Source organism: Anolis carolinensis, chromosome 2 (genome assembly GCF_035594765.1).
Source record: "Anolis carolinensis isolate JA03-04 chromosome 2, rAnoCar3.1.pri, whole genome shotgun sequence".
NCBI lineage: Eukaryota > Metazoa > Chordata > Lepidosauria > Squamata > Dactyloidae > Anolis > Anolis carolinensis.
In genome coordinates this window covers 287,179,857-287,194,541 of record NC_085842.1, presented here as the reverse complement: position 1 = coordinate 287,194,541, position 14,685 = coordinate 287,179,857, and the positions used below count along the sequence as shown (strand labels likewise).

Sequence of the window (14,685 nt, the reverse complement as noted above, 5' to 3'; positions counted from 1 at the left end):
TCTTTTTAAAGACCTCTGAAAGAAGAGTGTACCATCTTCAGATTAGAGGATGTTGAATGTTGAACAATGTTGAACAAATTGAACAAGTCTAATGTTCAATCATCTTACCAGCAGGACTTTTTTGTGGACAATTTGAATCCACTGATTTGTGGTTCTACAAACTTCCTCCCTCTTTTATATGTTATTCCTTCAGTATTTAAAAATGACTGGTATATCACTTCTCAATCTTCTCTTCTCAAAATACCCAATCGGCAATGAAAATATTTATTTGAATGATATAAATCATCAAATACTCCCACGTTCTTTCTAATCAGTGGGGGGGGGGGGGGGAGGAGACACCTCCAGAAAGCCAGTATGCTAGACCTGGACTGGCCATGGCCCAAAGTAAGCCTTGGGAGCCAGAGGTTCTTTTCAGCTCTGCCACAATTAAGACCTCCAGAGATTCTCCCTCCCTTCCTACAGAAGTTGCATCTTTTCTCTCTTTGAATACAATTTATATGTATATTTCGATTCATTGCTTTACCTGCTGCACAAGGACGTCTCCAATTTGGTTTATGATAAAATTTCTATCACTTCCCTCCTGAGCAGATTCCTGGCGTCTCTCCTTCATTTTACAGAAAAACTGCTGGTGCAGTTCAAGAAGCTCATCTAAGCAAGGAAATATTTTGTCCACTGTGCTGTGGTCCAACTGTAATTCTTCTTTCATCCCTTTTCTGAATATTTTAGACATAATGAACAGGGTATGGATGTGATGAACTTCAGTTTGCATCAGCTCTGCAGTGAAGAAAAGTAAACACACAATAAAAGACAATCCATATACTTAAGAGTCTGCTCTGAGCATTAACATTGATGTAGTTGCATCTGTATCAATCGGAGATAAGAAGGCAATATCAGCAAGTTATACCATCTAAAAAATACTGAAATTGGAAAAAAATGCCTAAAGGAAAGTGTATTGGTCTATAGACAGAGCCTAAGAAGAACTAAACATGCTTAGTGGGCACATAATGGCTGAATGCCAGAGAACCAAAGACAATACTGGAGGGCGAATGCAATGAAATGGAGGATCCTGAGAAAAGGTCTTTCTATAACGCTTAATGGGAGCAACCTTTGTGGCATGTTCCTCAAGTCAACACTAAGTAAAGTCCTTTATGGAATCATATCAAACAACATCTCCCAAACAACCATCATCGAGAAAATATGCTTGTCCACTGGCTACAGAACCACAAGTGCAGCCGAACCCAGAAAAGTTACATGAATAGTGCTGCTGCCAAGTTTTCACAGAACAGCCAAGAATGAAATACAGTAGAGTCTCACTTATCCAACATAAACGGGCCAGCAGAACGTTGGATAAGCAAATATGTTCGATAATAAGGAGGGATTAAGGAAAAGCCTATGAAACATCAAATTAGGTTATGATTTTACAAATTAAGCCCCAAAACATCGTGTTATACAACAAATTTGACAGAAAAAGTAGTTCAATATGGACAGGTTGCTTACCTGTAACCATGTTTCTTCGAGTGTACTCTGTGAATTCACACTAATGGAGAGGCTGCGCCTGCGCAGGTCCCAACGGAAAACTCTTCCCAAGCTGAAGTTTAAATTTTGGCGGTAGCCACGCCCCTCCGTCCCCGGAGGGCATATAAGGCAGCCCTCGGCGTCTCCTCCCCAGTTCCTACGCCGCTAAGGCAACGAGAAAGGAAGAGGGTTTGCCAGAGGGGAAGGAAGGGCGGGTTTGTGTGAATTCACAGAGTACACTCGAAGAAACATGGTTACAGGTAAGCAACCTGTCCTTTTTCTTCGTGTACTCTGTGAATGCACACTAATGGAGACTAGCAAGCTTAGGTCTCGGAGGCGGGCTAAGCAAACCCTGACAACGAGAAAATGTCCAAACATATGTTTATTAAACATCAAAACATGGTCCGAGGACCCATTAAAGTATTGCATTAACACACGCCAAACACCGAGAGCAACCCGGTAAGGCATGATATAACCATTTAAGAGCACATGTGTAAGTAGGAACATCATTCCCCCAAAGGGGGAAGGCAGTTGCAAATAAGGCACAAATTGTCAAAGAGAACAGTGCAAACATGTACCGAACAGGAAAATCGACAAAAAAGTCGCATGAGGAAAACATCCACAGAGAAGTCATAAATGCATAAGGTTTAGGACAAGCATGAAGATAAAACTGCCCTAGCAAAGGCTGAATCCTTTAAAGTTTTTTGGTCTACCCTATAGTGAGACACGAATGTAAGGGGGTTGGACCAGATCACTGCCCTGCAAATGGAGTCCAGGGGGATGCCCCTTAGGAAGGCAGTCGACGTGGAGAGACCTCTCGTCGAGCGCGGGCGGACCGACGGAGGGGGAGGTCGTTTGGCTAGTTCATAGGCCAGTTCAATGGCCTGAGCGATCCAATGGGACAGTCTTTGTGAAGAAATAGGATTGCCCAGTTTATCTGGAGCATGGGCCACAAAAAGTTTTGGGGACTTTCGAATGTCCTTAGTACGGTCCCGGTAGAAAAGAAGTGCTCTACGCACATCGAGGAGGTGCAGTCTCCGCTCAAGGGGAGACGAGGGGTCTGGGAAGAAGGCGGGAAGGACAATGTCCTGGTTAAGGTGAAAGGCCGAGACCACCTTGGGAAGGAAGGTGATGTCCGGACGGAGAACGGCGCGGTCATGATGAAAGCGGAGGTAAGGTTCATCAACCCGAAGGGCCGCCAGCTCCGAGGGTCTGCGCGCCGAGGTTATGGCCACCAGGAAGGCAACTTTCCAAGAAAGGAGACGTAGGTCGGTCGAAGCCAATGGTTCAAAAGGGGAGGCAGTGAGCTGGGAAAGCACGAGCTCGAGGTTCCACCCCGGAGTAGGAGGTTGAGACGGTGGGCAGATGTTATTGTATCCTTTCAAGAAGGTTTTGACAAGGTGATCGGAGAACAACGACGGTCTACCATGTTGCTGAAAACACCAGGATAGAGCGGCCAAGTAAGATTTCATAGAAGCAAGAGAAAGTTTTTGGTCTGCCAAAGACATAAGGAAGTCCAGGACAATCGGTACCGAGGTTGGGAAGGCAGTAATTCCCCGGGAGCGAAGAAAAGAACGAAAGCGAGAAACTTTATAAGTGTAGGCCCTGGTTGTAGCCGGCTTGTGAGCTGCGCGGAGGACCTCCTGTAGGTTGTGCGGGAGGGAGGTCAGGCGAGAATCCTCCAAGCAGTGAGATGTAGAGAGGGGAGATCCGGGTGCAGGATCTGGCCGTTCTCCCTGGACAAGAGGTGAGGTAGAAGGGGCAGAGTGAAGAAGGTCGCTCTGGAGAGATGAAGAAGAGCCGGGAACCAAGGTTGACGGGGCCAGGCTGGAGCTATCAGGATTGCCGACGTCGGTACCGACCGGAGTTTCTGTAGGACCTTTGGTATGAGAGGAAAAGGCGGAAAGAGGTAGATCGGTTCCGCAGACCAGTCCAGAAGGAAGGCGTCTCCCAGGCAGCCTGGAGAGGAGGACGGGGGAAGTCTTGCCCCGTATCGAGGCAGCTGAGCATTCTGGGGAGAAGCGAAAAGGTCTAGAGTGGGGAAGCCCCATTTGTGAAAAAGAGAAAGAAGAGTCTCGGGGTCGAGCATCCACTCGTGGGAGGAAGTCGTCATCCTGCTGAGGGCGTCTGCCAAGTTGTTCTGGATCCCGGGAAGGTGAATCGCCGAGATTTGGATGTTGCGGGCTATGCACCAATACCACAGCTGGGAGGAGAGGAGCATCAGCTTCCTTGAACCCGTGCCGCCCTGTTTGTTGATGTAGAAGACTGCTACCGTGTTGTCTGATTGGACGAGGACAGACCTTTGGGAGATCAGGCGGGAGAAGGCTTTCAGAGCCTTGAAGATAGCAAGGAGTTCCAGAAAGTTTATGTGATTGGCCTTCTCGGAGGGAGACCAGAGGCCTCGAACAGTGAGACCCTTCATGTGGGCTCCCCAGCCGAAATTGGATGAGTCCGTGGTTATGGTGGTGGAGGGGGGAATCGGGTGGAACGGAAGACCCCTGCAGACGTTGGAGAGGGATTTCCACCAGAGAAGCGACCGACAAACATGGGGCGGGACCGAGAGAAACCTCGAGTTGGGGTGGCGAAATGGCTTGAAAACGTCTATGAACCACCTCTGCAGGGTCCGGAGATGGAGCCTGGCAAACGGGGTCGTGAGGACTGTGGAGGCCATGTGGCCGAGCAGTACTTGGATGGATCGAGCCCGAACCCTCCGGTGGGTCTCGCAGAAGATGATTTGTTGGCGAAGGGCTAGAAACCTGTCGAGCGGGAGGGAGACAGTCCGAGCGATTGAGTCGAACAGGGCACCGATGAAGCGAATTTTGTTCGACGGGGTGAGGTGAGATTTGTCGTGGTTTAGCTGGAGACCGAGAGATTCTAGAAGAGAGAGGGTGTAGTCGACGTGACGTCGGAGGAGGGCAGGGTCGGATCCGACCAGAAGCCAGTCGTCCAGATAAGGAAAGACTGTGATCCCCTGGAGTCGGAGGTGGGCAGCCACAACGGCGACGACCTTGGTAAAGACCCTTGGGGCCGTAACGAGGCCAAAGGGTAAAACGGTGAACTGGTAGGTTTGGTCGAGAACTTTGAAGCAGAGGAAACGCCTGTGGGCTTCTCGAATCGCTACGTGGAAATAAGCGTCTCGTAGGTCTATAGACACGAAGTAGTCTCCGCGTTGAAGCATCGGTAGGATGGAGGCGATGGACACCATCCTGAACTTGGTCGGGCGTATGAAGGTATTGAGCATACGTAAGTCCAGAATGGGGCGGAGGCCCCCGCCTCTCTTCGGGACCGTGAAGTATCTGGAGAAGAAGCTTTGAGGGTCCCGTACCGATGGAGAGGGCCGAATAGCCCCTTTCGCGAGGAGGGCGTCGACCTCTGCAAGAATTTCTCGGGAAGGGTTGGAGAGGAGGACCTGTCCCGTGGGCGGGAGCCCCTCGAACTCTAAGGCATAGCCTTCTTGGACAATTTTGAGAACCCAGGCATCTGAAGTAATAGATTTCCAACGGTGAAAGAAGGGAGCCAGGTGGTCCAGAAAGAGACCATGAGGTTGATTTGGCGGAAGAGAGAGGTGCAGAGGAGTGAGAACCGCATCGGTACCGAAGAAAGAGTCTCTGGAGGGAGAGATGGCGTCAGGAGCGCCGGTGAGGTTGACCAGCGGTGGGGGTGGTACGGCCACGTTGTCTCTGCGGCTGAGTCGCCCGACGAGGCTGTTGGCGGTTCTGGTTGTTGGATACCGAGGGACGCCTGAAGGATTGCTGGCGGTAAGAGGGAGGCGGGAAGCGCCGAAAACGTTGAGGAAACCACTTGGTGCGGTGTGTTTGAGGTTGGTCACCACATTTAGTGGCCAGAACTTTAAAGTCATGATTGGTTTTGAGCTTGTCGTCCGTACCGGAATTAAAGAGGCCCATGGCGTCGAAGGGGAGGTCTTCGATGACTTGCCTGGAGGAGGAAGACAAGCCGGACGACCTCAGCCAGGCGTGGCGACGAATGGCAATGGCGTGGGCGATCATTTTGCCGGCCGTGTCGCCCGTATGCTTAGCCATCTGGATTTGATGATGTGCTAGCGAGTCGGCCTCTTGTTGGAGGGTGGACATGACGGACCGGTCTTCATCCGACAATTTAGAGAAGAAGGGCTGAGCTTTCTCCCAAAGGATCTGTTGGTATGCCCCCATACAGGCCCCATAGTTCGCCATTCTGCAGAGTAGAAGGGCTCCGGAATAGAGCTTCCGACCGACCGCGTCAAACCTCTTGCCCTCTCTGTCTGCAGGGGTAGTGGATTCACGGCCGGAAGACTGAGAAGCTTTAACGACCATGGAGTTCGGGTCGGGATGGTGTTTAAGCCATTCTAAAGTGTCGTCATCTGTACGATACCAAGACTCGATTCTCTTCGAGGTAGGAGGGATCGAGGAAGGAGTCTTCCACGAAGATTGGATGACATCTAGGAGATAAGGCAAAAATGGCAACAGCGTGGCTGGAGGGGCCTGGGCTTGGACCCGTTTGAAGACCGGGTCAGTCACTGCTTTGGAAGTCTGCTTGATTTCCAGACCCAGGGCATCGGCCATTCTAATCATCTGTTCGGAGAAGGCCCGAATGTTGTCGGTAGGCGAAGGAGGGTCCACCTCATAGGCGTCATGAGGAGGAGAGAGATCAAGGCCTAAGGATACCACCGAGGCCGAGAGAGCGGAGTCAGGGCGATCTATATCGATCTCATCGTCCCCAGCCCCTTGAGGGGACTGGGGGAGAGATGACAACACAGTCTCTGGTGGCGGCAAAACCTCAAGAGCAGGAGCCATCTGTGGCCGAGTTTCTTTGGAGGCCGAGGCCTGGGCCGCTCGAGCCAGGCGAGTGGTCTGTCTACCCCGTTCCGGTGTCGAGGTCGGGGGAAAAAGCTGTTGACGAGACGAACGATGAGAGACAACAGGTCGAGGAGATGGCACCCTGACCACTGTCTGAGTGGAGTGGTGGGGTGAGTCCTGCAACTCGCCATCAGAAAGTTGCTGAGGAGAAGGTTGGCGAGGTCGCTGAGCGGGAGCGATCGGAGAGGATCTTCTAGAGGAAGTCGCCGAAGAAAGGACGTCCATCTTGGAGGAAGCAGAAGAGGAAGAGCGTTGGGTTGCCCTCTTCTTAGCGAGCGGTTGCTTCGATGGAACCCTCAAGGATTTACCCGGTGTGGGAGGGACCATTGCTGAGTCGGATTGGGTCCGACGAGCTTCCTCGTGAGCCCTTTTCAGGGCGATCTTCATCGCCGAGGTCGACGGAGGAGCTCCGAGATGGGATCGAGCCGAGGATACGGAAGCCACCGAGCTCGATGTCGAGGAAGGGCCGACCCGGCCAGAACATGTCGACACCGTAGCCGTGGTGAGTGTGCACGGTGGTTTAGCGGCCTTAGACGATCTGGAGGCTCTGGACGCCTTAGACGAGACCGAGGGAGCTTTAGGTGTTGGAGCCGACATCGATCCCGGATTAAGCGGCGGCTTCGTGCCCGAAGTCGACGGAGCGGGTTCAGGGGCAAGCGATTTTTCGTAGAGCGCCGCTCTAAGCCTCGCGGCTCTATTCTTCCTTGCCTGAGCCGTTAGGGCCAGGCAGAAACGGCAGGTACCGACGACATGTGCCTCCCCGAGGCAGTAGAGGCACTTGGCGTGGCCGTCGGAATCAGGGATCTTAGCGGCACACTGAGTGCAACGCTTGAAGCGAGTCGTAGACATGAGAATCCGAAGTGAACCTTGCGGCGGAAAAAAAGGAACTGGGGAGGAGACGCCGAGGGCTGCCTTATATGCCCTCCGGGGACGGAGGGGCGTGGCTACCGCCAAAATTTAAACTTCAGCTTGGGAAGAGTTTTCCGTTGGGACCTGCGCAGGCGCAGCCTCTCCATTAGTGTGCATTCACAGAGTACATGAAGAAAAAGCAGTAATGCTAAGTAGTAATTACTGTACTTACAACTTTAGCACCAAAATATCACGATGTATTGAAAAACATTGACTACAAAAATGTGTTGGATAATCCAGAATGTTGGATAAGCGAGTGTTGGATAAGTGAGACTCTACTATACAGTCAAATTAGAAACAAGTCTTGACTCTGCCTTTGAAAGTGGTGTGCATTTTCATTTTGTCCCACTGGCAATCCCACTGGATTTTATGTAACTATCACTATGAAGAATCTTGAGCACACTGACCAAAAATGACATCTTGTCTTTTGATAACATCTTTTTCTTGTTTGTTACAAAATGATGGGTCCACAACAAGACTCCAGGATTCAGCCTCAAATTCCAGTGTTTCAGTGCTGAGATCACTCCATAAAGAAGCATCAACATCATCTGTAGCAAGTAAATAAAATGCTTTAAAACTATATGAACAAACATGAAGAGGTGCAGGTTTGAGTCAGCAATTAGATACCCCCCCCCAAAAAAAAACACTTGGGTTTTTAAAACTATGGTCCTTGTCCTCATTGCCTATTGATAGATCTTGCATATCAGTTTGCATACACTTATCTGCAGGAGATATATTCCTGAACTTACTATAGAAACAAGAAACCAATGTGAAAGCAAAGCTCCTGAAAGGGCCCAGCTTGGAAGTGAGATGCTTGAACAAGAACTTTCCCTGGCCTAGCCATACCCTGGTCACCCTTGGTTTTTACATGGGATTAATTAATTATTCTGAGCTCAGTTCCCCATATGGATAACACATGAATAAAGGAAAGAGGGAGGGGGATTTTTCTACATCTGCCAGAGGATTCTGTAGTATGCTTCCACAACAAGTTACCATAGGGTTGCATTCAAGGATCTAACAAATTCTTAGAAAGGAAATGTTTAGGTTTCTAAGAAGCCACAACACTAGCCCTAGGACACCTGGAGTCCAGTGAGTGGTTCTGAGTTTGTAGAAATCTCAGGTGGACAAGAACCAAGCTTGAAAAACATTTTTTTTAATTACAGCTACCAGAATAATCCAGCAAACTTGCATCATCAGTTAATAAGTCAAAAATTTTGCATGGAGAATATTTCATGTAGAGTTCCCCACAAACCTTCAATGATCAAAGAGTCAACAGATGAAGTAGTCCCTACTGATTGCAAAAGTTCCTCAGAGTGTGACCTAGATCTCCAGGTGTTGGTATCCACATCTGGCTCAATGGGAGATACATATTTCCTAAGGGTTTAAACACAAGTATGCATATTATACATGTAAAGTGATTCTCTCAACCAGCAACATATCAGAGAATATCAGTTACCTTTCTATGCCAGTACTTGGAACACTTCTAGATAAAGAGTGCTGCTGTTGCAACATATCTTTTTTTAAAGTAGACGATCCAATGGGTGTTGAGGTAGATGGCTGCATTGTGGAGAATGTTGGCTGTGGAATGTCTCTGAATGATGGGTCTGTAAAAACATTTTTTACATTTTGGGATGTTGGCACTCAATATTATCTTTTACTATTGATGGGCAACAGCTATACGCTCAGCAACAGATCTAGGAATGAGCAGTAATTCAAAACCATTTCATTCTCCTCTCCCACACTTCCAAGTATGTGCAGATTACATGGAACTAGCAGAATGACACCGCCTGCCCTGTGTTATTTATAATTACGTGAGTAAACAGCTTTGTAATTATTATTTGAAGATTTTAAAGTTTTGAAAGGATTAATTGTGCTAGACAGTGTAGTGATACAGCATCTAGTAACAACAACAACAACCACAGTTCTGGTTTATAGATTGTTTAAATGCAGTCACTGATTCTTGAGCATTCAGTTAAACTCACAATGAAGAGAAATTGTGCAAAAACTTGGTTACTCTAATTTATTTCGATTTGCTATCATTTTAAATTCAGAATCCATGGGTCATGTTTTGTCCAACTGAACAAGAAAGGAGTGATCCTCAAATTCTTCTTCCTAAGCAGTTTTCTCTTACCCTACTTTGTATCTCAAAAACTTAATGAAAGGATGTCAGGACACATTTCTTGGATGCATTTGAAAGTGATATTGAGGGCTACAAAAGAAACTAGCAAAGCTTTCTTCCCTACCCTCGTCTTCCAGGAGGTGGCTCTGAAGGATCTTGGTTCGTTCCGTGAATGGAAAGAGATCTCCCAATCATGGGATGGACCCTACCTAACTTTATTATTTTATCTTACTTCCATACCTCAAACATGAAAAATAGCTTTCTTACTGCAATACTTACTTGTCTGGACAGACTGTGTCCTGTTCCTAATATGGCACCTGTCTTGACTTTTCTGGTAAATAAGAATATATTCTTATAAATATCAAAGTTTGACCATATTTCAGACAATGACACCATTTTAAAGCTTAATATTCTTGCTCAGTATGGGTCCTATACCTCATAATACATATATCTCCCTACTCTCAATGCATAACAGAAAGGGAGAGGGAGAGGGGTGGCTTATTCTTGCTATTACATTTGAGAAATTTGTCTGAGAGGTAAGTTAGATCTGAGAAAGACTGAATGGAATCCACCATAGAAAAAGCTCACACCCCCAAATTATCCTTCATTTATTTGATTTATATTGCAAGCCGCTTAAAACAATGTACAAAAGTTTTTTTAAAAAAACCCATAGTATATCCATGTTAAGTCTGAGATTTATTATTTTATGCTGGAGAAGCAATTAAAATCATTAAAATTAATTGAATTAAAACTGTAGTATTGACTTATTTGAATGATAATAATATAATAAAACATCATTGGTATTCCATCCTATCTCCCCGAGGGGACTCAGGGTGGATTCCAACATACAATGGCAAACATTCAGTGCCTCCATAAAACAAACAAATACTGATATAAAATCCCAGAAAAACCATGCATATGAAAATAACATTAATAACATCCAGTTAAAGCCTAACATCAGTAAATTAAACCTAAACATCAATAAATTAAACTACACGTTGTCAAACAAAATTATATAATAACATAAAATCTAAACAAACATCCACATTAATTTACAACAGCCAACTAGAATTCACAAAACGATGTACGTTAGTCGTGTAGTGAAACGATGGTCATTGGGCTGGCATGAACTAGGAGGGTCCAAATACGAAATAGTTCTCAACCAGGAGCCTTGTAGTGATCTCTATTTTCTAATCCTTCTCCTCTCCATATGCTAGTGAGCATAAGTAGGTCTTCTGTTGCTTTTTAAAGGAGAAGAGGGAAGGGGCCAGCTTTATTTCTTTAGGGAGGGACTTCCAGAGGTGGGGGCGACCACAGAGAAGGCCCTCTCTCTCGTTCCCACCAGGCAACCCCACGTAGAAAGTGTTGCAGTAGTCTAAACAGGATGTGACTAAGGCATGGACTACCATGGCAAGATATGGCATCTCAAGGTTTGGCTGCAGCTGTCGCAAAAGTTTTAATTGTGCAAAGGCGCTCCTGGCCACCCCCAATACAGGGTCAGCAGTGAGTCCAGGAGCACCCCCACACTGCACACCTGTGTTTTTAGGAGGAGTGCAACCCAGGGTGTAACCCAACACCTGATCTGCCTTCCTACTCACCAAGAGTACCTCTGTCTTGTCTGGATTTAGTTTCAACTTATTAGCCCTCATCCAGTCCATCACTGATGACAGGCACTGGTTTAGGGGCAGGACGGCATCCTTGATAGTAGGAGGAAAGGAGTTGGGTGTCATCCACTTAAATTTGACACCAAACTCCAAAACTCCAGATGATCTCTCCCGTGGTTTCATGTAAATGTTGAACAGCATGGGGAACAGAATTGAACCTTGCGGGACCTCACAAACCAACGCCCAGGGAGTCGAACAGGAATCCGCCAGCTCCACCTTCTAGGACCGACCCTCCAGGAAGGATCGGATCCACTGCAGAACAGTGCCTCCAAGCCCCATCCCGGAGAGACGGCCCAGAAGGATACCATGGCCGATAATATCGAAAGCTGCTGAGAGGTCCAGGAGAACTAGCAGGGTCTCATTCCCCCTGTTTAGCTGTCTTTGTAAATCACCCCAATGATCTATAGTTATTCTTCACTATTGAAGTGTAGTTATTCTTTATTTTATGTGGCAAGTGGATAGATCTACTGAATAGAATGGCTACTCATTCAAATTGAATTATTCTGAAACATGTTATTAACTAACAGTCACTTTGAGGTTCCTTCTTATACTCTGAATTACACAACACAAAGTAACTGTATGGAGTGAATGCTGGGAAGGAATAAAAGATAATATAACATTTTAAACATTTTATAACTTGCCTTTGTACATGCAGGAGAACAGTCCTTACAACTTTTGTGCACAATGGCATTGCAATCTGCAAAAAATGAAAAGGACAAAGATAATATTTAAATATACGTTTTTAAAGCATTGTCATGAAAGTAGCTTTCTATAAATGCTTAGTAGATCAAATGTAAAGAGCAAAGTAAAGTTACTTACAAGAACACTGCAAGGATTCTTTCCCCAAAAGTGCTTTCTCGCAAGCAAAACATGGCATTACTCCAGTGAAAGTCCCAGAAACAAATTGGTGCCTGTTCACTTTCTCCTTCTCTTTGACTTCTTTACTTTTTGCCTTTATAACCAAAAAGAGAGGTGGGGGACAAAATAGGTTTATTTAGCTGCCACAATGGTAAAATATCAACTCCCAGTTGCATTTCTACCCTTTCAAGCCACCCATTGCTTCAATAGCAAGAAATTTAGTTACTCAAATTTTATAAACTCTTTCCACTGTTTGCTTTCCATTCTTTGAATTATGCAGATCGGTCTTCCATAGATCAGCATCCATTACTTATTTAAGTATTCAAATAAATAAATACATTTAGGGATCTATAATGTAGATGCTTCTTTATCTCCTTCACTGATATATGATGATTTTTTCTAATCCCACGCTTTCCACGAAATGTTAGCTACATAACTGCCTATTTGCCACTTACGTATTTTCTAAAAGCAAGTAGCAAGATGCAAACAAGAAAGAGTGTTAGAGTGTTCCTACAAACATTCAGGTTAAATTTAAATTGTTTGCAGAATAGTTGCTAGCAGTGAGATAGCCTTCTTGAGGACGGGCTAAATAGTGTACAGTACTTCGATCTGGCAAAGGAGCAGGTTGTGTTGTTAATTAGATTCAGTGGCCTCCAATCTTGTATATAAGCCCTCTGTCCAACTAGCCACAGAAGTCAACAGTCAACATTACAACTCCTAGAATGTGCCCTTCCAGAGTAGATACTGGAGATGCTGGTTAAGAGATTCTAAATACTGTAGTCCAAAAGTGTAATTTTTCCACACTTCCAGATTATGGGTTTATCTGATAGTTGATAGCACTAAAAGCCCTTCTCATTTAAAAAGCTATTCAGCACTCACAAGACTGTAAGTAGGTATTTTGTTATGCCACGCGCATAATCTCATATTACCTTTGATTTATTTCGCGTACTGGCCATTCTGTTCATCAAAAAGCTAAAAGTACGACTGACTTTACATTTTTCAGATTCTGATTTTGTTGGTGTCAGGTACTTATCCCATTCTTCTTCCTGAATCCTAAAAATACCAGAAGTAAATCCTTCATTAACTCACTTAGGTTTAAAGACACGTGACTATGTTATTGGAGACTTATGTCCTAGTATAAAGATAGAGTCAAGAACAAAGTTCTGCTTTCCAAACTAGAATGCCAAATCTTAAGTTTATATAAACATGGTGTAGTATTATATTCAGCTTTCACAGTCTACCAACAAAGAGAACATCAAATACCTTTTTGGTTGATTTTATTATGTTATATAATTCTAGATGTTAAAAGAGTTGTTGTTGCTTCATGAGTATTGCTAATATCAAAACAATTGAACATATTCATAAACAAGTGGGGGGAAGGAAAAACATGAAAAACATACCTTTTGTCTCCTAACTGTTCAGATAAGTTGAACGCCTGTTGATCTACAAAATAATATGAATAAGTTTAAATCAATTATATCAGGACCTTCACTATTTCACCTGAAGCACAAGGTTCCCATTCTAAAATATGTTCAGTTCTTGCATGCCAAGCATGGTTGAAATGTTCAATGTGTTGTTTAAATGTTTTTTTTAATGTGTTCAATGTGTTGTTTAAATGTTTTAAAGTTGAACGCCTGTTGATCTACAAAATAATATGAATAAGTTTAAATCAATTATATCAGGACCTTCACTATTTCACCTGAAGCACAAGGTTCCCATTCTAAAATATGTTCAGTTCTTGCATGCCAAGCATGGTTGAAATGTTCAATGTGTTGTTTAAATGTTTTTTTTTTAATCAACTCAAATTTCCCCACTTCCCTAAATTGTGATCATTTGGGGGTAATATTTTGGCTACACAAATTCAAGATACAGAATGCATAGGGAATGTATACCTATACCATTTACAATTTATCATTGGATCTTTTCAGAGGAGCTAAACAAGCACTGATTTCTAATGGCTCCCACATCAGCAGGACAGTGACTCTATGCCTAGTTTGGAGCATTGCAAAGGAGCTATCCAAGGTACTAAACCTACTTGGATTGGGTTCAACACCTCAGGCAACTTCTTAAAAAGCTAGAATAAAACATAAGAGTAGATTCACAGTCTGACAATATCAAGAACCACTACCACCTTCCACTTCAATCAATACATGGGAGTCCTTCCCTTTCTCCTCATTATTTTGATTTATATATTTTACTCATCTACAGAGGAATTTTATATTATACTGTTTCTCTTTTCAAGAAGGTGGCATAATATGTTGCAGGCAACCCAAATGTTCATTCATCCCTGGAGAATTCAGCTTTGGCCAAACAGGCACACTAGACAGGTCCCCTAGGAAATTCTATTTCATTTCAGAATTAATAAAGATACCAACTACAGACTGCTATAAAAAATAAGAGAATATAGCACAAAAATAGCATTAAAACTCACCAGCATTTGAATCACATATTGTGAAGTCCCATGGGCAATGAAGTTTCCGCTGTAAGATTTTGGGTGATGTGTAGGAGTATGAACGAGATCGTATTCCAGACAACACCGATTCCTAGAAAATAGTCAGGAATTTAGAAAACTGATTTATATCTAATGCAGCTGAAATCCAGATTTCCCACCTTTTTCTTAATTTTCATGGGTTTTTAAACCTTTTCTAAAAAAGACTTTTGCAAAACTAGATGAACACTTTGTTTTCTGTATGGTTACAGTTCTTATGAAGAATTCTTCAATGCTGTACTCTAACCAACTCCTGAAGAATGGCACAACATAGTTGTG

General features: G+C 44.7%; 1 protein-coding gene across 1 annotated transcript in view; it reads right to left on the bottom strand.

Annotated features, from left to right (window-relative positions):
- The window catches only part of arhgef28 (Rho guanine nucleotide exchange factor 28), a 158,954-nt gene that overhangs the window by 40,301 nt on the left and 103,968 nt on the right, over positions 1–14,685 (bottom strand). The window contains exons 13-22 of the mRNA XM_008102965.3: positions 14,350–14,461; positions 13,319–13,361; positions 12,848–12,971; positions 11,880–12,012; positions 11,702–11,757; positions 9,676–9,727; positions 8,734–8,881; positions 8,530–8,651; positions 7,685–7,825; positions 524–774 (exon numbers count right to left, since the gene is read on the bottom strand). Coding sequence (XP_008101172.2) covers positions 524–774; positions 7,685–7,825; positions 8,530–8,651; positions 8,734–8,881; positions 9,676–9,727; positions 11,702–11,757; positions 11,880–12,012; positions 12,848–12,971; positions 13,319–13,361; positions 14,350–14,461 — 1,182 coding nt within the window. The remainder of the gene's footprint in view (positions 1–523; positions 775–7,684; positions 7,826–8,529; positions 8,652–8,733; positions 8,882–9,675; positions 9,728–11,701; positions 11,758–11,879; positions 12,013–12,847; positions 12,972–13,318; positions 13,362–14,349; positions 14,462–14,685) is intronic.